At 40.5% G+C, this 21,879-nt stretch overlaps 1 protein-coding gene across 3 annotated transcripts; it reads right to left on the bottom strand.

Moving 5' to 3' along the window:
- Positions 1-240: 240 nt before the first annotated feature.
- On the bottom strand, positions 241-11,273 carry marchf7 (membrane-associated ring finger (C3HC4) 7). 3 transcript variants are annotated; one of them, XM_069663719.1, is made up of 11 exons: positions 11,195-11,273; positions 8,676-8,868; positions 7,365-7,511; positions 7,022-7,193; positions 6,211-6,396; positions 3,786-4,956; positions 2,157-2,326; positions 1,977-2,080; positions 1,774-1,878; positions 1,454-1,502; positions 241-929 (listed from the first exon to the last, which is right to left on the bottom strand). In XM_069663719.1, exons 2-11 carry the CDS (start codon positions 8,856-8,858, stop codon positions 838-840), a joined length of 2,379 nt encoding a protein of 792 aa, XP_069519820.1. In that variant the 5' UTR covers positions 8,859-8,868; positions 11,195-11,273; the 3' UTR covers positions 241-837. The 3 variants fall into 3 exon arrangements, with proteins under 3 accessions (XP_069519820.1, XP_069519828.1, XP_069519811.1); XM_069663727.1 differs by lacking the exon at positions 1,454-1,502; XM_069663710.1 differs by having other exon boundaries at positions 842-1,502.
- Between the last annotated feature and the right edge of the window lie 10,606 nt (positions 11,274-21,879).

The following is a 21,879-nucleotide window of genomic DNA, read 5'->3' on the forward strand; positions in this document are numbered from 1 at the left end:
CAGAGATTTGGATGGCAAAACACAAATCTGGAACCAGGCTACTCTAGAAGTCGAGAGCCTAAATGGCAGCACCTTTCACACAGCCACGTTTAGTTACCTCTAGTTTAGGGAATGGGGCAAACGTCAGCATCAGAGAGCCATCAGAGTCAGTGTGGTTCTAACAAGAGGCACCCTCCTGTAATCTGTACAGAGCCTGAAACATAGATAATAGTAAATGAGACGACTGAACAGAAGGGGCAGTCTGCATTAAATCTTTATTCCCAAAATTGAAGGCAAGAAACTGAATTTTTACAGACATAAAGCATTTCAAACACTGGAACAAAGATGAAGGAAATCCTTGATGGGGGGAATTCAACATATTCCCAGTGACAAAATAAAGAGAGGAACAAAGACAAAAGGAATAATCACCACTTTTTTTTTTTTTTTTATCTTCTCCCACAATCACAATTTAAGATCAACACTCTGTTGTCCTTCTATGCCTTTCTGCTTTCTCTTTGAACATTAAAGCACTTGTGGTATAACAGTTAAAAAGACTTGCATTTTTATTTTTATCATTGAATAAAGTGCACTCTCATTGAAACAGAAATGTGGTGGTATTAACATAAATATTTAACGCAATAGTTCATTTCAAGTTTGCATATCTGCAAAAGCCACAAAGGCGAGACATCCTGTGCACGCGGCATTTCTAACTGCTGCTGCAATTCAGATAATTATGACGATGTCGAAGCATGTGCGAGAACTGGGTGAGCTACCATATGGCATGATGGAGCCCCCCTGCAACTTCAGATCCCCTGACCCACTTTTTGTTTTTACCCTCGCTGCACCATTTTCACACAATTAGTACTCCTCTTCAAGATCGTCGTCCAGGTCAGAGAAGTCGATAGACGGTCTGTTGTCTCGGATCTCGTCGTCACTTTCCCCATGAGGAACTGCAATCCAGAGACAGAGTTAAATTCTGCAGCCACATAAATATAACTGTAGACAAGTGACTGATCTACATCGACAGTAATGGTTGAAAATAGGAACAGCAAAATGCGCACCTCCAAAAAATATTCATTATTATAGTGATTTTTATCATTTTTATTAGTGATGTAAGAGTAGGAGCTGGAACCAGGCAACCGCTGCACTACTAGTATTTTGCATTCCAGACATGGAGGTTGTACTGTAAATTGTAAATTGTAAACACTTCAGATGTTAGTGTGTGTAGTAAGCTTCTTATGCCACAGATTTATTAAAAGCTGGCACATAATAGCACATTATCTTAAAAGTAAAAATATGGCAACCATATTTTCAGTTTTGGCAACAAAAAGCTGATTCCTGGGTCCCAACCTGGCAACCACTGCTCAAAGTTAAGCCCAGAGTATAAAGCTGGTAGCTTTAAAACATTTCAGATTATTGCTCACTTGCAGCAAATCAAGACATTGGCACAGGAGAGAGAGGTAGAGAAACATACTTTCAAGATTGTCCATGTGTTCATGAAGAATTCTCACCAGGTTGAACAACTGGGTGAGAAGGGGAAGACGTTTTTCTACCACATATCAACATTGAAACACTTTCAAATTGTGTAAAATCTGATTTACGGGAGTGTCTGTGGTTTAATGTGTAGAAAGGCTGTGTGGACACGAGTACACAACAACAAAAAGTCCTGCCCACTGTAACATAATCTGACAGCGACAAAATACAAATAGCTTTTTCAGCAAACATTGAAAAGAAAATTGTAATGAATTTATAGGTAAATCTACTGTGTAAGTGTGTGTGAGCGCGAGTTCTTACCCCAGCTGCATCGACTGCTCCCAGGACATCAGAGAATCTCTGCTCACAGAAATGCAGCAGCACCACCAGATACAGACCGCTGCTGATGAACTCGTCATATTCTGACTGTGAAGCAAGAAAAAAAAAAGACCTTTCAGTTAACTGCTCCATATTTTATCCAGAAATTTCCATACAATTAAAGATAACCCAAAATGGTGACTCACTTGCACATGTGTCCTGTATAACTCCTGAATGTCAAAGTTGTCTATGTTCAGACGCAGTTTCTGTTTGCAGAGTTCACATGTTGTGATGGCCTCGAGGTTTGTGCCTGAAAGAAAAACAAACACATTGACAACATGTGCTTTAAAGTTAAATCTGCAGCCAAGTAAGGGGTTTGTGTTTACCTGAGCCTATTTTGGAGCGAAGCCACCTCTTGATGCAGTCCTGGTGGACGTACTGCAGGCTGCCTGTGCAGCGACAGGGCTGAATCAGGGGGTTGGAGGTCGATTCCTCCCCCATCTGACAGATTCTGCACAGGTCGCCTTCTTCCTCGTCAGAATCCTCCAGCAGCAGTCTGACGCAGGAGAGAAGGAGGTTTAGATCTACTGCTGTTACAGTACACATTTTTCACAACTTCCATTTGACATATAGAAAATGATACTTTATTACTAACTAAATATTTCCACATGTACATCTTCAATACTATTTTTGCAGTATGAATGTCCAAAAGTCCTCTCAGTCCAAGAGTCCATACGTTTTGGCCTACCTATCTGACTTTATCAAAGCTGCCTGCTTTAACTGCTAGGATATGATGTACATTTCTATTAATTAGGAAAAAGGAGGAAAAAATTACAGCACAGATTAATCTGTTTTAATATCTGAGATACATTTATAAATTCTGAATGAGCTATTTGTGATTAATGAGGCTCAACTCTCCCAGAACATCTTGTTATGAGATGTTAAATTCTCAAGATGAAACATGTAAATGAAAGTGTTTCAGGCTTTTAAATGGTACCCCTAAGCTAGTTTAAACACATCTTACACCAATATTACTAGGGTTGTTACAATACCCATATCAATATCAGAAATGCCTCCGATACAGCCTAAATAGTGGGATTGGATAGAGGCGGGTATGTCAGTTTATGAACCGCGTTGATGCAGTCATTTATTAGCCAGGAAAAAAATAGTTTCATGAATTTATGCCATAAGTCCATACAGCAATGACAGCAAACAAATCACATCCACAAAGGGTGGGTTAGTATAAAGCTGTTATTTTAATGGCTAAATTAAAGATATAATCTCGAAGTTCTCAGTTGCGTTCTCTTTGGCGGACAATTACAGGGGCATACGTCCAAGATAACCAGACGTCCACGGTTGGCTCCGGTTGTAACTCTTGATTTTCCTCGCTGACGGTCGCTTTCCTTTTTAGAATGTTTGCCTTCATCTGAGCGTCGAGTTTGTTTCTTTTTCTTTGGATTTTCACTTATTGTTGAAGTTGTATCTGTAGTCATCGATCTTTTCTTTGTTTGTTCAGCCATAGTAGATTACTGTTTACTCGCAACACTTGCAGAGAGCGGAAAAGCAGCCGCTTAGCTCCGCCTACCCTCTCTGGCAGACCAACCACTGCTGGGTGATGGAAAACGCGCCACTAACTGGGCGCCGCTTGAGACTTTTTCCCCGAAAGTTGCCACAGACACAAAGTCTGTAATAATACTATATGCTGTAAATGTAAAGGCTTTCATCAGTGGGCCATCGGCTCAATCACCATTGTGCTATCTCATTCGGCAGTAGATAGTGACTTAACAGACATTTATTTCAATGAAAATCTTCGAGATTATACCTTTAAGGATATAGAATCGTTACTGGGTATCAGCTGATCTGTAAATTCAGGTATCAGTATTGGTAGCCGGCAGGCAAAAGAGACATATTCATGTTATCTAACTCCTAATGAGACAGGAATTCAAGCCCTTTACTTATTAATACGTTTATCTAAAAGGTTAAAAGTTATAATTGTACATTATGTGGAAGATTACCTCTCCTTGATCCTGCGCAGCTTCTCTTGATCCCCACTGGAAAGCTGCTTCTCCCTCTGCCCCTCCAGCTGGCTGTCGACAGCACCCAAAGGACCCAAAGGACCCCTAGAGGAGGGTTCATACGCTCCGGCTCTGCGGTGTGGCGAAAATCCAACCGAGGTATTTTCAAGTTCTGGTAACGTTTCATCCTCCAGTCTGCTGGGGCGATCGGCTCCAAATGCTTCTAAACCAACTGCTCCTTCTTCCTCCTCCTCCTCATCCTCCTCTTCCTCCTCCTCCTCATCTTCATCATCATCCTGTGATGTTTTATGCTCGAGGTCATCCCACCTTCTCAGTAAATGTTGTGGTTGGCTGTATACTCCTTCTGAGCCTGCTGCAGAGTGTGCACTCTCGTCCCTGGCGTGTCTTCTAAGGCGGGCGAGGAGTGGAGGGCAGCGGCCCCGGAGGGAGGAGGAGAGCCAGGAGTAGCTGCTGCCTCCTCCGCTGCTGGTGTTGTTACTACTGCCAACGCCAGGCTCTCTCCACGAAGCCATTCTGGGCCGAGCGAGGCCACTACGATAGCCATCATTGTTGTTTTCCTGGATAGGTGCGAGATCTGCTCTACGATTCCTGAGGCCACCCAAGGCTGCGTCTGATCCTGCGGTGTCAGGCTCGTCACTGTCCACAGACTCTCCTCCGGTCGACGGAGTGTCGTCATCAAGGGAGCGAACACTAGAAGCACCGCTAGAGGAGTCTTGACTGGAGCGCCGTGAAAAGAGACGGGACAAAAGACGTCGAGTGGAGCTACGGCTGTCTGACTCTCCACCTTCTGGGGCCGGCCTTGGAGGGAGCGTGGCCTCCGGTCGGGCTGGGGGGGTTGCATACCAGGGGGTGCGGGTAGAGTAAGAGGAGGACATGTTTGAGGAGGATTCAGGGTTTCCAGCTTGTTCCTGAGACGAGTGGAGGGTTGATGAGCCGTTTGAGAAGCGGGCTGTGGTTCTGTTGTTGCTGAAGTCACGCAGCAGAGGAGATGATCGGTGTGAGGTGGAAGATGAGAGGGGACGATTTAGGGAGATTTCTCTCACAGTGGAGGGGGAGTAAGAAGAGGAAGAGGAGGGGGAGGAGGGAGAGTAGGCAGTCTCTTTAGGCCGAGCTCCCTGTGCATATGTGGAGGTCATCCTGTCAGTCTGATCTGTAATAAGGGAAGAGAAGGGCAGATTATGAGTGATAAGCTTGTATGTAACAATACTGTCAAGAACCGGCTCAAAGTCAGTGACAAAGAAGGGGATCACACATGAAATACTGTTTTAACAACATGTAAAAGTACAGATTAAATTAATATTATTATGTAAATTAGCTGGGTGAGTCATGAATGCAGTGTATGGATGAGTGTAGTGTTGAATGCAAACAAACATACTCTTGGGTTTTGTTTGGGGGGAGCTTTGTATAGTCGGTTTCCCACTGGTCAAAAAACCCGCTAACACTTGGCTTTTTTGCTTAGTGGGAAAGGTTACAATCAGCATTCAGACCCGAGTCAAATGACTCTGCAGTAGACCTGGGTAATTATCGCCTCCGCTCCGTTCTGCAATTAAGGGAACACAAAACCTGGGTTGACACACTAATCTCCATCCCCTTTTCGGCGCAGTGCATTGACGGACTCCTTGTCATCTCAAATTCCGCCCATCTCGGTCCAAGCAGCGCTCGAACATTGTTCCAAATTTGTCGGCGCCGAGTTTGATAAGTAGACTGAATGAGTAATAGACACAATAAAGACCTAACCACCGTAACATCATCACTGGCCTGCATGCTTCTAACCCTGTTTCCGGAACGTTTTCTGACGTCAGATGGTGATGCAGCAGAAAAGAGCCTGAAAGGAGTATACTCCAATGGGAAAAGAGACAATCTGCATTTATTAGCAGGTCTTCCCGGGTCTGAAAAACTCACGTCAACATGCTAATTTTGGTGGGAACAGGGTATTTGTGTAGCAGGGTCCTCTTTGTGTTGGCACATGTCCCTGGACATTTTGGTGGCTAGTTAGCCTTTGGTGTTTTTGGCTAGAGTGGTAAATTGATTAAACATCTTTAACACCAGTTTTGTTTGGATTTTGTTAGCTGGAGTTTTGTAAAGGCAAGGCATTTATGATGTTGTCTTGCCTAGCTGCAGACCTCATGGTTGGACATCTCAGCTTTGGTACCAATTCTGTGCAAAACCTCAGAAGCATATATTGGGTCCGGTAGTGATCTAGTATGTATTTTGATCAGAAAAGTTCTCACGGTTCCATGTTCCCTGCAGAAAAACAACTAACAATTCAACATTAGAATATCTATGTGCTTGCCCATTGTTCTAGAATGTGTGTGTGGGGGGTTGTAGATGTCACAGGATGTCACAATACATCTAGAAAAGGTGGTGTTCTCTGTGTGTTAATTACATCTCCATATGTGCTTACACAATGAGGAAGCCAATCCAGGAGTCCTATTTCTTCTTTCTCCCAAACCTGAGAGACTGGGCTCGGTCTTTGTCTCCAGCTCTCTCCTGGACAACAGGGGATTTGAGGAGGAAGATGATGGCCTTGAGAGTAAACGGTATGAGCTCCGTGATGAATCATACGTGCCACTTTGCGTTTCACCTGTGCCTGTTCAGAAAAGAGTACAAGAAAACTGTTCTCAGGTTTGCAGGGGGTCATGATCAGAAATTGACTTCAAAACACACAAAATTAGTCTACATATGCATTTATATAAATACAATAGAGTAATATCCACATTTACCAAAGATAAAAAATTGGAATCAATATATTATTTAGCTTCTTAAAACTGTGATTTTGGCAATAACACAACAGCATTTCAAAGTTTTGATTTTTCCCCACAACTTAGAAAGTAACTCGCTGAAATCTGAATTTCCAAACAGCTATTGCAACCTGGAGTATAAAGGATGTGTCATGCAACAACTTCACCTGAGGTTAAGACACTTAATAAGGTCGTAACTTTTTGAAAAGCTGCAGATTCTTTCCACATCAGACTGTTGCTGCATTGTTGCAACATCACAACAAAGGTTTGCATACATGGGCACCAGTATAACTCAAGGCCAGGTTCCTCTGCACACTTTGCTTTAGCAGCTGACATTTTACTTATAAGAGCTATAAGATTAATACCCAGTATTGTCTGTGTCTTGGATCTTAACACGTCCTTCCCACATCAAAACAAGAGGATACAGGTTAAAAAATGTTTCCCTTTGATCTCCACAAGTCTGATTTTATGTACCTCTGCCACTGCTCAGCCCATTACTGGAATAGGTGGATCCTGTGGCGGAGGTGCTGGGCGTTCTTGAGTACAGTCCTCTGTTGCTGTATGACAGTTTGGCCCGTTTAGAGTCGCCATCATCACTGGCGTTCAACAGAACTGATCGCATCCCCAGCCTCGCCTCAGAATCACTCTGGGAAAATGAAGAAACACATTCAAAAATATATTTTTACTTTATATATTATTATATTGACATTATTCATAAATAATCCTCCAACGTCTGTTTAAAGTTTTAAAAAAATAAGTTAGACCAGGCTGTATTTTGCCTGCAATAAACAAACTGCGAAAAGTAGAGCTCCAGTACCGGTTTGCTCCTGCTGCTGAGAGAGGACTCAGCCCACGGGCGATCATAAGATCTGCTGGAGGATGTCAGAGAAGAGGGCAACTTCCAGCTGCTGGAGCGACTGTCAGAGCTGCTGTAGTCTCTGGATGACCTCAGGAGACGAGAGTTCTTAAAAAACAAGAGATGGCAGAAAACGCAGGAGTAGTTAGTACGCATGCCTGGGAGGATATGTACTTAATTATAATAAAATAAGTTATCATCCTGTCTTTTACTAGTGAGAAAAATCACTGACTCTTTAGTGGCGCTACGGAGCTATGTTTCGAAAAGCTGTTCTCCATTTCGTTAGCATTTCATGATCTACTAGCACAGGCGATTGGTGTGACACATATGCAAACATTTTCACACTTTTCATATTGTGTTAGGGAACTTAAGAGCAGGGAAAGAGAAGACTTCAATATAAATTCAAATCTATATATGTAACAGATTATACAGAATGGATATATTTACGATATTCAAATGCTTGTCAAAATTCACATTCTAATTCACAGTAAACATTCATGAGACCCACACTGAAAGGAAACTAATATAGATACTATTTTAGGAGGATGGCTTAAATTGGTGCTCACATCAGTATCCCCATAATAAATTAAACCATGGACAGTGAGTGCTTTGTTGGGTCTTTTTTCACCTAACATGGACTCTTCTGGAAAGAACAGGAACAACTAGAGAGGGCCCAAGCCAACAGTAACATTATCTTTTGAAACGGCCCCTAAGAGCAGCAGGACTGAAATACACACGTGTGCCAAGGAATCTAGGCTGCCCTATAAAAAGACCTCCAAAGTGTCTGCTGATGCACCACTGATATACGTAGTTAGCTACTGTAACATGCTCCGAGGGGAACCAGTAAGAAAAGAGATTACTTTAATGCCCTCTCTCTGGAATACACCAGAAGAGAGATGACTAAAGCCCTACGTGTAATGACACAGAAACAGTGGGAAGGCCTGGATCTGAAAGTTGCAGTTGTTGTTATCGTTGCTCTTGGCTAAACTAGAACTTATCAAGCTGATATTTTTATGATATTTGACCTTTGCATGCAAGGCTGGATTAGATAAAGCTGATGTTCTTCTACAATGACAGCTATAAAACAAACTCATACCAAAAAGTATATCAAGTTAATGAGTAACTAGAAACAGCAAGGACACCAGGACCAAAACAGTAAACGAAGGGAGAGATATAGTCCATCTGAACAACACATGCTGTGGGGAGATGTATAGAGTAGGGTGTGTAGCATTTTTAAATATTAAATGATCAAACATCTCAATGCCAGCCTACCTGCTGCTCCAGGTCTGATTTGTAAGATGATGATGTCCTCGGAAAACGGTCATTATTCAGCACTGACTCCCTGTTGTACAACCTGGTGGAGCCCAGTGACGAGGAGGAGACTGATGGACTGGATGTATACGACGGCCTCGAGCTGGACAGACAAAAAGGAAGTCTGTGCGATCTGGAGTCCATCACGAATTACCTGTTGCGATATAAAGAGGATAAATCCAGAGATATAGTTGAGATGTGCTGGCAGGAAGCAGGAAGAACTTGCTCACAAATGCATCATACAAGTTTACACCTTGCAACACAGACAGTTAAAGGGCCCGTAACGTGTCGATGTGGGATGCAACAAGCTTGGTTGGGGCGTGTGAGCATGTTTGATTTGTTTGTAGAGTGCACGTGACAGTGTGACTGTAAACACTAAATTTTGCCACCATGCTGCTTCCTGAACTCGGTATCAAAGTTGCAGTGCCTATCTTTGGGACTATGAACTCTGTCACATCAACATGACACTTTCATGAAGCAAGCAGAATCACTATGAGCAGCGTGTCTAAGTAAACAAATCTTCCCTACTAAATGCAACAAAAAAAGCAGAGTCAATTAAATATAACATTCTAATTTTTTAAGTCTAAGTAAATCTAAGTGCTTTTGTTGTATTAGCTGAAAGCCAAATGCACATGAAGACCTGAAAGGGAGGGTTGAGAGTTTCTGACATAAGGTGTTACAGTACGAGTTACTCCCCAGTATGGATATGGATCCATGGACTTTAGCTACAGCACCTGTGGTCAAAGATAGTCCTGCAAGCCAGCAGCCTGTCAAACTGAAATGACCAGCAATAAATAAGGCCAGATAACAGGAAAAGGTACCCACAACACAGCTCAGAATCTTTTAAACCACTAGCAACAAAAATGGTACTGGTTTAAAGGGGAACAATAATGCCTTGTTACGAGACAATAAACAAAGTAGTGTGATGGACACAGACGAAAAAAGCAGGAGAGATAAACAAAAGATGTTGCCAGTCATGGTTCATACTTTGTTGTTGAGGTTTATTACTAGTTGAAAAAAAGTCCCATTTGCTGCTTTTTATTGCCTTGTAATAAACTGCAAGTGTCATGTCTCCTGGGATACAAGTGAAATAAGGCACCAATCTACTAAAAATCCACTTAAGTCTGCAATTAATTCTACCTTCAAAGTTTTAAATGTTCAACATTGTCATTGTGGAGGATGTGGCTTGTTGTAGTGTTGAATTTTTTTCCCCCTCAGACAGAGAGGTGTTTCTTATGTTTTGTCTAACCCATCTAGGTTAATGAGGGTAATGCAGCTGATCAGCACCACAAACCACAGCCTCCTTAATGACCCTAAAGTTGAATCAACGCCTATTATTAAACAGCATCCAATTAAAAATGAGCATTATAACACTCAGGAGGGTATGATTTGTTGCATTGCTGTTTGTTTATTAGATTGCGATAATCCAGACCAGGTTTAGGCAACAAACTAAAGCACTGACATCTGACTACAAGACGTGTAACTGACCATGCTTAGGGCTGGGCGATATGGCCAAAATCCTATATCACGAAATAGGATATTTAGGGATAAACCTGTGTGAATTAAATGCCTGAAATTTCCGTCTTCCCTTTGGGCTGAGCCTGAGTCCTTTTCTGCACGTTAATGTCCATGTTTACCATGTTTACCTGGCCACGTGCAAGGCTTAGAACATAAAGCATGGTCAAAATGACGTAAAAATAGCCGTAAAGCAGATTAGCCGCTGGTTTTGTGACATTACGAGAGATGATATTAATAAAAAACCCAAATACGATCGACATCTTCACATTCTTTTGACGATATATATTGTCATATTGCCCAGCCCTTCATTAATACAGTATCAATTAATAACAACAACGGTAAGTTAGAGCCTTAACATTAAACGTTCCAAAGCAGCAGGACTGTTTAGTCACCGACTTTAACTTGACACGACTTGTGTTTTCGACGCAAGGCAACATTATTCTGCCTCCTTTGTCTCTTTACCTCCCACCTTTAGATGATTTGTTGATGGATAATTGTTTAAATTTCTCCTCCCTAAACCACAAACACGGGTTAACTTCCGCAGCTAACTTAACGTTCCGTTAGCTACAAGAAACCATATCATTACAATAACGTTACAAGCTTAATAAAATCGCCGTTTTGCTTGTTATGCATTTACAAAATAACTGTGGAGAAATATTAAAATTCCCCATAGACGTCGCAAAAATATGGTAACCGAATAGTGAGTACACTGACCCTGTTTATCGACGATTCTGCAGAGCTGTTTGCTACCACGACTGACAGCTGAGTTAGCTCTAAGCTAGCTAGCTGGATAGCTTGCCATTTTTTAGCTGGTGTTCTCAAATGTTACGTTAGCTGAACTAGTCAGTGGAGCTAATTCAAACGCTGACTGTTGCCCGTTTAGAACGTCCAGTTTCCGTTGCTAGGTGACATTTTGCATAACTTATACTTAAACGCACCGCACTATAAGCATTTGTCCTCACCTTTGATTTCAATCTTCTTGCTTTCTACACAACAGGATCGATGGCGTCTCTGTGTTGACTGCTGTGGACACAGAGGGTCAGGTGATTTACACTAACTCGGAGGGAGTGGTTTAAAATACTGCTGCCAGGTTGTTGAATCACTTTATGCACAAGGTGTTACACGTTTTCTGGGGGGTTAAGCTATTACATTAATGCACCTCGAAAAGAAAAGACACATTTATGGCACTAATAAAATTAAACCTCATACCTCACGAGGCTTCGGAAATGTCACGCCACACAGCGCCACCATGAGGCTAACAGAGAAAGACAATCATATTTTCATGTTTGAGGATTAATTCCACCAACTCAAACAGTGTTGAAGGTATGTGCAGTTTTTGCTATTGTACAGTGTGAAAATACTTTATTCTAAGTAATAGCCCTGCATTCAAATCTTACTCAAATTAAAGTGCATAACTGTTACTATATTTGTATAGGTTTAAGAATAGTATGGTAAATATTGATATCAAAATAGCCTTTTCTTAAGGCAAGGTAAGGTAGAATTATATGTGTAGCACATTTCATACCTATAGGAAAGCCAATGTGCTTTACACAGCGGGCGTCACAGGAAAAAGCAAAAGAAACAAATTATTTAAAAAAGCAAGGCAGAAAAACCTCAAAGAATAAACAAAATACAGCCAACAGGGCGAGTGACAAAAAATACATTTATTTAACATATGGTTCATTCAGTCATTGTGAATTATGAGCATCTATATTATGATATTTAAGTACATGTGCTGATGATACTTCTTTGTTTACTTAAGTTATGTCATAATTGCTGAACTTGTACTAATTTGTTTTACAGTGTGGCTCATCAATGACACTAATCAGCCTCCTAATGCTATGAGCAGCAAAGCAATGGGTGAGTTAAAATGAATGACATCCAACACATTGATATATGTCTGTGAATTTAGAAGATAAATTGGAATGGTGAGGATGTAGAAAATACAATTAATGTGATGAAAGTATACGTATACTAGCCATCTTCCTATTGGAGGAGAGACAGAAGAAACTATGAGTTAATTGCTTTATATTTTTTATCAGCTATGTTCACACATATTTTTTACATTCAAGGTTCACATGTAACATCTCATTCACACCATGGATTTTGACTAAACTGGGGCATGTGATGCGTCTGACATGCATCATGGCATTCTGACATTTACAAAATTACTGCCCCAAGGGACACACTGTAAATACAAGTCAAAATTAATAAGTGAAAACTTTGCTTACAGCTACTTACATGCTTTCCAGCAGTGCCCAGCAAATGCCAAATACATAATGTGTTTTTTTTATGAGGGTAATAGACACGGAAAACACATCAGATGCAGCAGCTCCTCCTGAAGACAAAGGATCTGCAGAAAACAGTGAAAACTGCCTTTGTTGGGAGAATGTTTGTATGAAAATGATAAGGTATGTGGCTTATCAAGAGTTAATATGCTTTTGGGGGGAAACATTTTTTTTTATTAATTAAGTTTGAGAAGCAAAAGTGCAAATACGGATGGAGTCAGAAATCTCATAGAGTGATATCTCAAGAATCCTGGGTAAAAAAATATCAAAACTGTCTGCATTCATAGGGACTACTTTTAAGTGAAAACAAATATGAACTCTAACAGGGCCTAAATTATTATTTTCATTATTGTTAAATCTGCCAAATATACCACTACTTTACTAAGTTTTAAAAAGTCCAGAATGATGTCATTTAAAGATGTCACCTTGGGCTGTGGGAAATGCTGATGATGTCATCTTCTCTCAGTTTTTTTTTAAGGAAAAAGATGGTTAACATCACAATAAAGGAGGTGGAGCCATCCAATATTTGCACCACACAACTGTTGGGCCAGAGTAAGATATATAGCTAATTCACATCTGTGGTCCCTGAGCAGGAAGATCTAAAAAACACACATTAAAATACAAACAATTAAAAACAATACAAATTAACAATTTTGACATAGTTTATGACATAAAAACAACATACATTGCAAAGCTACATTTCCTTCTCTCCATGTAGGAGGACAGTTCCATACACAGGTTAAAATCAGTGATCACATGACTGTTTTAATAATATAAATATAAGATATAAAGCTATATATTTATAGTGATAGATGTTTATTAGATGGTGATAGAGTGAGAGAAGGATCTGACATTTGACAAATGAAATCAGCACAGTAGACCTTAGATAGTTTAAGTGGTAAAAAAATATCTAATATCTAATCTATCTAATTAAACCCAGGTACAGATTGCATAAGAATTAATGCACTGAATACAAAATCTGACTTGTGGTTTCTCCCTGAAACATACTTAAGCATTAATGAGACAACCTAACAGAAGCATAGCAAACAACATAACATTCAGTAAGGGCATCAATTATAAAAAAGGTGGCATTTAGTTTATTTCTCTAAATGTATGAAGCAACAAAACATTTAAACAAAAAGCCCCTCTTTTTGAAGGCACACAGTCGCTGACCTGCAGGTGAATCTGAAGAACCGCTGACCATCGACTGTCATTGATAATGATGATCCCACTTGGTTTGAAAAGAGTCTGGAGCAAATGCAACAAAGGTAGCCTTCAAAACAGCACACACAACATACACTCGCAGACACTACACACAGTGCCGTCCAGGGCTGACGTCATTGTAAAAACCAGTGGAAGCTTTTCGCCACTAGGGTGCGCCGTAGCTCACACTTTTCCCCTCCACCTCCTTAGAAGAAGCAATTTGAGCTGCACTATTATTTGCATGCCAGAACTTAGTGTTTGTTTAGTCAGGGAGGCAATTAAAGCCAATTTCAACAGGTTTAATTAGATTGATTTGAATAATTGCTTTGAAAGGCATTGTAGATCCCGTCATCACAGCAAATCCAGGATTAGCTGCATTCATTTGATTTGCATACTTTAACACATCTAATTTAGCAAACCTCTGGAAGCATTGATCAAAGATAAGTCTAAACACATACTCTTTTATTCCTTGTTGTCATGCAGCAGATATTAAAGATGTTATTGTTTTTTTTTCCACGCTGAGTGAAATTAATTTACCACTAAAGCTGTAACACACTGAATTCATGTTTAAGCGAGTGGGGGGTCCTGAAAGGTCAGTTTGGAGCGGAGCGAGAGCACTGTTGCACAGCAGATGCATAATAATGTGAAGGTCAACGAGATACTCATCATGCTTGGCAAAAAAAATAGAAAAAATGTAGCACTTAAAAGGCCCGAGCAATCCGTTATTAGTCGCATGTATACATCGGTGAACAGTGATCAAACTGAGTGTAAATCTACCCAAGGCTAGCAGAACGAGAGGTGAAGGAGAAACAGGGAGAGAGTGAAAGGGATAAATATAGGAGGGCGGTGCTGCAGATTAATTGCTGACAAAAAGGACGCACGACCTAGACAAATGAGGAAGTGCAAGGTCTGGTGAGTTGGGGAGGAGGATGCACAACCCAATTGCGGGTCTGTAGGCCAATGCCAACCACTCATCCCGTACCCCCCCATCTCCTTCCTCCTTCAGACACATGATTCTGCACACTGCTACGGCTCTCCTCCCCCAGTGCCGCTGATAGGATGATAATGGAGCATTCCTTGGAGCTGTTTCTCATTCATGCTAGCTGTGACAAGGGAGGAACATGCCTGTTTTTTTTTTTTCCACTGGGGACTCACTCCTTCTGCTAAGATCATAGGCATGTAACCTGAGATCAGCACACAATGCCCGACTCTCACATGAGGCGTTGATATCAGATGCATACCTACCTGTCTCTTTTAGATGTTGTTGATTTAGTCCAGCCGTCTCGCACTGAAAGGTGCATAAAAAAAAGTTTCCTGGTGTGCAAATAGACGACTTTTCCCCTGGGTTTGGACTGTTTCCCATATTGAATGGCTCCAAAAATACACACAAAACAAAACTGTACTCAATCAAATTTTGTACTCTTTGTTGTATTATTTAGTGAGACCCGACATGAATCTACCATGAGCAAACACTTGGCAACAATTGGCAACAGTGGCAAGGAAAAACTTCCTTCAAGCAGAACCAGGCTCATTGGTGGCCAAGACAGTGGGATAGAGGGAGAGACAGACAGACAGGAAGATGTACACACAGCAACAAAAATAACAACAGATAACACAGACTTATTGCAGCAAAGGCTATGATAATAGTAGAAGTATGAGTAATATTAGCAATAAAAACTGCAATAAGTATCGTGACAACATCTTATAACTGCTTAAAGCACATTGAGACGTTCATGTTCGTACTCTGCTCATGAAATTGACTCAAACTTCCTCCTTGAGACACAGAATAACTGCAAGAATGTCTGGATTTGTCCAGCGCTGTGTAATCACAAAGGAATGTCCTGAGACATTTCTGCTTTTCCTCTACAAGACCCCTCTTTTCCCACGGCTCGTCCAGGTCTTGAGAATCTGTTTCCTCTCTCTCTCTCCCTCTCTGTCTCCCTTCCTCCCTCTCTCTGTGTTTGTGGGAGACGCTCGCATGCCACAAAGGCCGGTTCATAGAAGAACTACAATACAAGCTCAGTGAGCAAGAGTCTATGACTTCTGAGAGAAAAAAAAAACCTCTAGGAAGGAAGATCCAGGCGAAGGTTGAGAGTTATTTCCAGCGTGAATCAAACAGAAGATTCATGGACACAAACACGCAGCACAGCAGAGTTGAGTGACCTTATACTAAGCACATGTTGTCACCGGGGGGAGTTTCCTATGTGTTGCTTTCAGGAGCCTTCTTATGAGGAGAGGAACTTTTATTTTGAAGGTTCAGGAATTATGTAGAACATCAAACAGCAGGCTGAATATGAAGTTTAGTTGTGTTCAAACAGAGCGATATCCCTGTTTTTGGATGAGCTCACGGACACTTGGGGATTGACAGACAATGCGTAAGTTTTTATGCTGAAGTAAGGCTAGATATAAGGTGTGTTGTTTGCCTGTTTTAAACACAGGATTGGGGGCATACAGATCAGTAACAATGGTAAAAAGGAAGGGCCACATGTGTTAACACTTTAGGTCACATGTTTGAGAGGCACCGTCTAAAAAAATGCTTGTGAGTTATTTGCGGACATTCTTCTCCCACCATAGGTTTGCTCTGTTACAACCCGTCAGTGTAAACGTTTTATTTAAATTCAAACGCGTTGAAATCACCGCCCTTGTTCAAGAAGAGAAGGAGCCTATTTTTCAATTAGTGACTTTTTAGCGACGCCGTGTTTTCCTCCACACAACCACTAAAAGGCTTTTGCGAGGATTCAAAGAACATTTGTTGGTCTTAATGTTCCCCAGACACAAAGTGACATCTGCCTCCCTCCCTGCATGCCTGCTGCTCTTTGTTCAGAGGAGCACTGAGGGGAGAGCACATTGAAGGCAGAGATGATGTCACCATTGTGATCATTACTGTGCTGTGTGGTGCCCTATTTTTGACCAGGCGTCACTGAGGGCAGGCCAGAATGTCTGCCTGCACACTGCCAGGAGGAACAGAGGCCTGCCACGATTAATTAACACAGGGCCTGTTTTCCTAAAACCGTCTTAAGACCACCCCCACAGGCCCACCTAAATCTGCGCTCAGATGCTTCTTAATAAAAAGATCATCTTCAGCAATCTGACGACGTGTCTTACCCTCATGGCTGAGATTATTTTGTTGTATTTTTAGCGTCATTTCATTGTGATATATGGTTTATTCAGTATTTTTAATAGACTTTAGTCTTGTTTGAAGATAGACCTATATCTTCATTAGATATGTGTTGGCATTTTCTAGTGGAAATTTCAAAAGCAGTAGCTATGTGCGACAGTTAAAAACAAAATGCCTGTTGAGTAATTTATTTTGGAAGTCAAATAAACTAATAACTAATTATTAAATGAATACAAACACAGAAACACTAATAAAATACAGATATTTTTAAAATGAATACTGTATATGCGATGTTATATATGCTTCCTGGAATACTTGTGTATTTAGTTTACATTGTACTATCTGGATACTAAACTCTAATTGGCCATATAAATAGTTGTATTATTGTAAATTAGATCATTATGGTGCAACAAATCATGCATTTATTTTTGAATATGATGTTCTCTTTGGCACCATCACACTTGAAGGGTTCATTAAACAGACATTACTCATAATGAAACTTTCAAACACGCAGGTGTGACAGCTGACTGACAGATGTTGGTACCCTTTGACATCAGTATATCAGATATTTGTTAGTCTAAACACTCAGATAACACATTGTGTATTAGTCTCATAGGGTTTAGGCTTACTTATGGTTCCAGCGCACCTGCCTTTTAGATGATACCAATAGTTTGGTCAAGATGCACTCCCTGATTTTGTTAATAACTCCTATAAAGCCTCAGAATTCCTCCTAGCTAACGGTTGATGTTTGAGTATTAAAAATGTCAACAGTGACCTGAAGCAGTGTGGGATTTATCTGAGTGTGCTGGTGGGCGCTATAAGGAGGCGTATCTTTAAACACAGGGTTTTCAGGGCTTTTATTTTTCTCTTCTTTTTCTGGGATGCACTACTCTAACACACTCAATAACCAGGCTGGGAGGCAAATGTCAGCTCATGATTCAGATAAACCAAGCTGTTATTACTCTGAGGGATTAACGATTGTCTTACTGAGAAATTGCCCAAAATCACTCAGACCCAAAATGTGTGAAGAGTTTAAAATGGTGTTCAATCTGCCGCACATTCAAATACAAAGAGAAAAATGTTATTTTTCAATTAATAAATTAAAGTGACGCAAATTTAAGCCAACTATGTCTATTACATTTTTTCCCCATATTTGCTTTGACACACATGAACGTTATTAAAGACCGAAACATTGTCGCTCAAGTTACACCTTCTATATAATACTGTTTGGTCAAGCTTAATAAAAACACACGTCTCCAAAACACAAAAGTAGAACTTAAACATTTTATTCCATGCATTCTCTGGTTTAAACAGGGTGCAGAGGATGACAAGCAGCAGGTATGTGGACATTATATCTGCAGGGGCTCTTTTTTCATACATTTTATAATACCTCTTAGAGCCTGTACGCAGTTCAAACACACCTCTAGAATAAATATGAAAGCTTGTTCAATAGATGGATTTTTGATGGCCTTGACGCACTCCAGCTGAAAATAGCTCATATGGTATGCGTGGACATTTTTTTTCTGCATTTAAATGAGACTTTAAGGTCTATAATTAGAACATAGGAGGCATTTTGATGCAACATATTAGCACTGGTTTTCGCTCTGCTTTTATTCTTACAAACAGCTTTGGGACTCAACATGGAGGGCAAACCAAAGCCTATATTCACCTTTGCTTGTGCACAAATATACCCTCTCAAAGGTTTGTTTTTATAGTATCCACATCATTACAGACACGTACTTTGTGTGACGTAAGATGTGCTTCACATGTGGTCACATGTGGGTGTTGAAACCACTCGTGTTTCATGCAGCCTTTGCCATTATTAAGGCATGGAACATATGTCAACACAGACTAAAACTGCACTGTGCAGCTACAGGTTGTGATAACAACAGTCATTTTATACAAGAGTGGTACATTATGGTGCAAAAGTGCTCATTATATAAGGTATAATGTAATTGTTTTTCTATTCTTCTTTTACCAAAATACAGCACCATTCAATTTTTCTTTTATTAGTATTCTTTATTTTATATTGTAAAAAACTTTCTTACACACAAACACTTGCATAACTATTTATTTGCATTGTTTATATTTAACCACATAAGATTTTATATAAGCGCTCCATACATAGTTTGAAAAGTTGAAAGACACTTGTTGATGTTTTTCAGAAGACAGGCAACACTTTCATTTTCAGAATATGTTCAAATGTTCTTAGAAATCATGTCGGGTTTTTTAAAACAGCATGACGAGTGCAATTCTGAATTTCCAGCCACTCTGAGCTACTGTAGCCTGGGAGACGCACTAGATGCTATTATTTATACAACTAACTGTGTCACATTTTAAATGATTAGTTCTTCCGTAGCTGTCTTTGGTTGTGTCTTGTGTCGATTAAGGTGCCAAATTTTCACTTTCAAGAGTTCTTTAAAAGTTGTCGTTCCCACTAAAAGCTGGTGGTGTAACACAAGGCAGAGCTAATTTCCGATTAGTTACGAGTTCCACTTTCAGTGCACTGCTGTGTTAATAACAGTGTTACTTTTCTCTGCTTTGATCCAAATTTTCAGGGAACTCTGCCAAATCAAACCCACTTCTTAAAAAGCACAACAAAGCTCTGCCTGCAGAAACTCAACATCACTGATGACGGATTTGACCAACAATGATGTCTGTCAATAAGAGCTGAGAGCCTCCTGCGGATTAGCATTTGAGTGGAATCCCATAAAAGGTAGCTTACCTTTGCATTACAAATCACCAGTGGGTGACTTAATAGAAGTGGGTCCGGTCTCGACGGAATTACAATAATGTTTTTTATTTTCCAGGTAATGACCATGCATTAGTCAAGTAATGTGAGTGTTTTTATGTATAATAGAGCATGAAAACTGCTGTAAGAAAATGAGGAATAAAACAAACTGACCCGTGTTGCACCTGCATGATGTTAAAAACTAATATCATGCTTTTTATGTGGGTCGGAGAGGAGAGGAAACAGCAAAAGCTCAGTGATGGTAATAGAAAAAGAGCAACTTATCTATCAAAGTATTACCACTGTCAAGGATGTATGCAAGCTACAGTGGACAGAAATCAAAGCTTGTTTTATGTAAACTATGATAAAGTAATGCACTGAAGCCTGAAATTCAACTGTGAATGTAATTTCCCCTGAAAAATCCCCTCAGCTTCTGCTGTCTCAAAATGCAGAATAAGAGAAACTGTCACAAAATGAAAGTAATCACAGCTTTTATATGTGTGTGTGCAGGTGTTTTTCCTTTTCTTGGTAAGTATTGGCCTTATGAGTAAGGGAAATTTCATGCCACTCTATTCTAAATTGATTAAATTATAAGTAAGTAACTGTAGTAAACTGTGTTTAACAGCAGGGTTCCTCCAGGGTGATATTCACCGGGACTAGGAGGAAAATACTAGGTTGATTACCTGAGCTAAACCCCTGCACTTAGCCGCAGATTTAGCAAATGGAAAATCTGCTGACATTTTGTGCGGCGTGTGTACACACTGACGTGGGTAGAAGATGTGTTTTTATTTGATTCAAGGTCATTTGGCTTTGCTCAGGTTGGGGTGACATTTGCTTGTGATCTAATTCTTCATGGAGGGATGCATCACTGTGGGGCTGGGACTCGTTTCTCCACTTTTCCTGGCACAAATGACTCCTCATTCCCAGAAAAGCAACATACTAATGCTCTCTCTCTCCCTCCCTGTGTGTCTCTCTATCGGTCACACACTGACAACATGTGCACACTGACTGCATCTCCTCATTGAATGACAGTGTGAATGTACCTCATCAACGAATGAGTCACTCTACTACTCTGCTATTATGATGATTTTTCCCTTCTGTGTATTACATCATGCAGCCGAGGGTTCTGCTCGGATACATTCACCACAATAAACACTCTGGGAGTGCGCTCATTTAAAATGTGCAGGGTTTATCAGTCAAGCTCACATGGAAAACATTATTTTGTTGATCTTCAAAGTCGCTTTTTATGGAGTTAATTTTGTGAGCGTTTACCGAAAAGAACAACATTTTTACAAGCAGAGAATTACAAGGGTGGCTGTGATACATACACTTTCCCTGAACCTGCTTCCTGTCGACATCTCAGGGGTCAAAGGTGAAGGATAAATGCATATTTCACTGTCACACGGATTCCCATATACCATTAGGCATAGCTTTCAGAAAATCTGCAATTGGGTCTACACACACTCGCTGCAATTACATTTCCTGCAAACCTCTTTCAGTAAGGGATAGCAGGATACCAATCAATAACCGCGTTCATCTGGCATAATTGCAGAATTTCACGTCAGCGAGGGAGAATATGAGTGCTACTCCAGGCACACCAATATTCTACATATAGCAGCTGCAAATTGGTCCCTTGTGCTTTAATCACACAGGCAGTTCAAATCATTGACTTTGCAAATCATTACATCTCGCACGGCATTGTGTTGAAGACTACTGATGTATTGAAAGGATGCTACAAAGACAAGTTAGTACATGGATGAGGAAGAATAATTACAGTCCGGTTGCAGGGTTCTTACATTAATCCAAAACAAAAGATTAAATTAAACTCAACTGCTGTAGCGGCGTAAGATGTTGGAGGCAAAGAGGAACAATAGCGCTCGACTCCTCTTATACAGCAGAACATAGTCGTAATTTAATTTATTGGGTGTTTATTTAATAGTTGTTATGTAGGACACAACAATAAGTGAGGGCCTAATTCAATTGCATAAAGAGACATCCTTAGGCCACTTTCCTTGTGTGTGAACACTGTTTTAAGCTCTATTTATGGTGTTCAAATTAAACATCTCACAGTTGCTGGAAGCTTCTTGTGTTAATGGAAAACCACACGGCGGATTGTGTAGGGAGGAGAGCAGATGAATCTGTATTCCCCGAATGTGTCTGGGTAAAAAAATCAATAAATGCAAGCACAGCTCCTCGCTTCTGACGGCTGTCCCTGTCTTTGCATGCTGGACTAATAGAAAAATAATAATTAAATCCAAATCACCAGATTAATTTGTTTTCCATCAGTCTCAGGAGAGATCCTCTTTT

Source organism: Semicossyphus pulcher, unplaced genomic scaffold (assembly GCF_022749685.1).
Source record: "Semicossyphus pulcher isolate SPU_LCO1_2020_fin unplaced genomic scaffold, fSemPul1.0.p SCAF_1, whole genome shotgun sequence".
NCBI classification, from domain to species: domain Eukaryota; kingdom Metazoa; phylum Chordata; class Actinopteri; order Labriformes; family Labridae; genus Semicossyphus; species Semicossyphus pulcher.

Bases quoted from the DNA above. Each gene is read 5' to 3' on its own strand.
- marchf7 (XM_069663710.1), bottom strand. From the start codon at position 8,858: ATGGACTCCAGATCGCACAGACTTCCTTTTTGTCTGTCCAGCTCGAGG. The intron at 7,194-7,364 runs GTACTGGAGCTC...TCATTTTCCCAG, and splicing joins TCAGCAGCAGGAGCAAACCG to AGTGATTCTGAGGCGAGGCT. The intron at 2,081-2,156 runs GTAAACACAAAC...TTTTTCTTTCAG, and splicing joins TCGCTCCAAAATAGGCTCAG to GCACAAACCTCGAGGCCATC.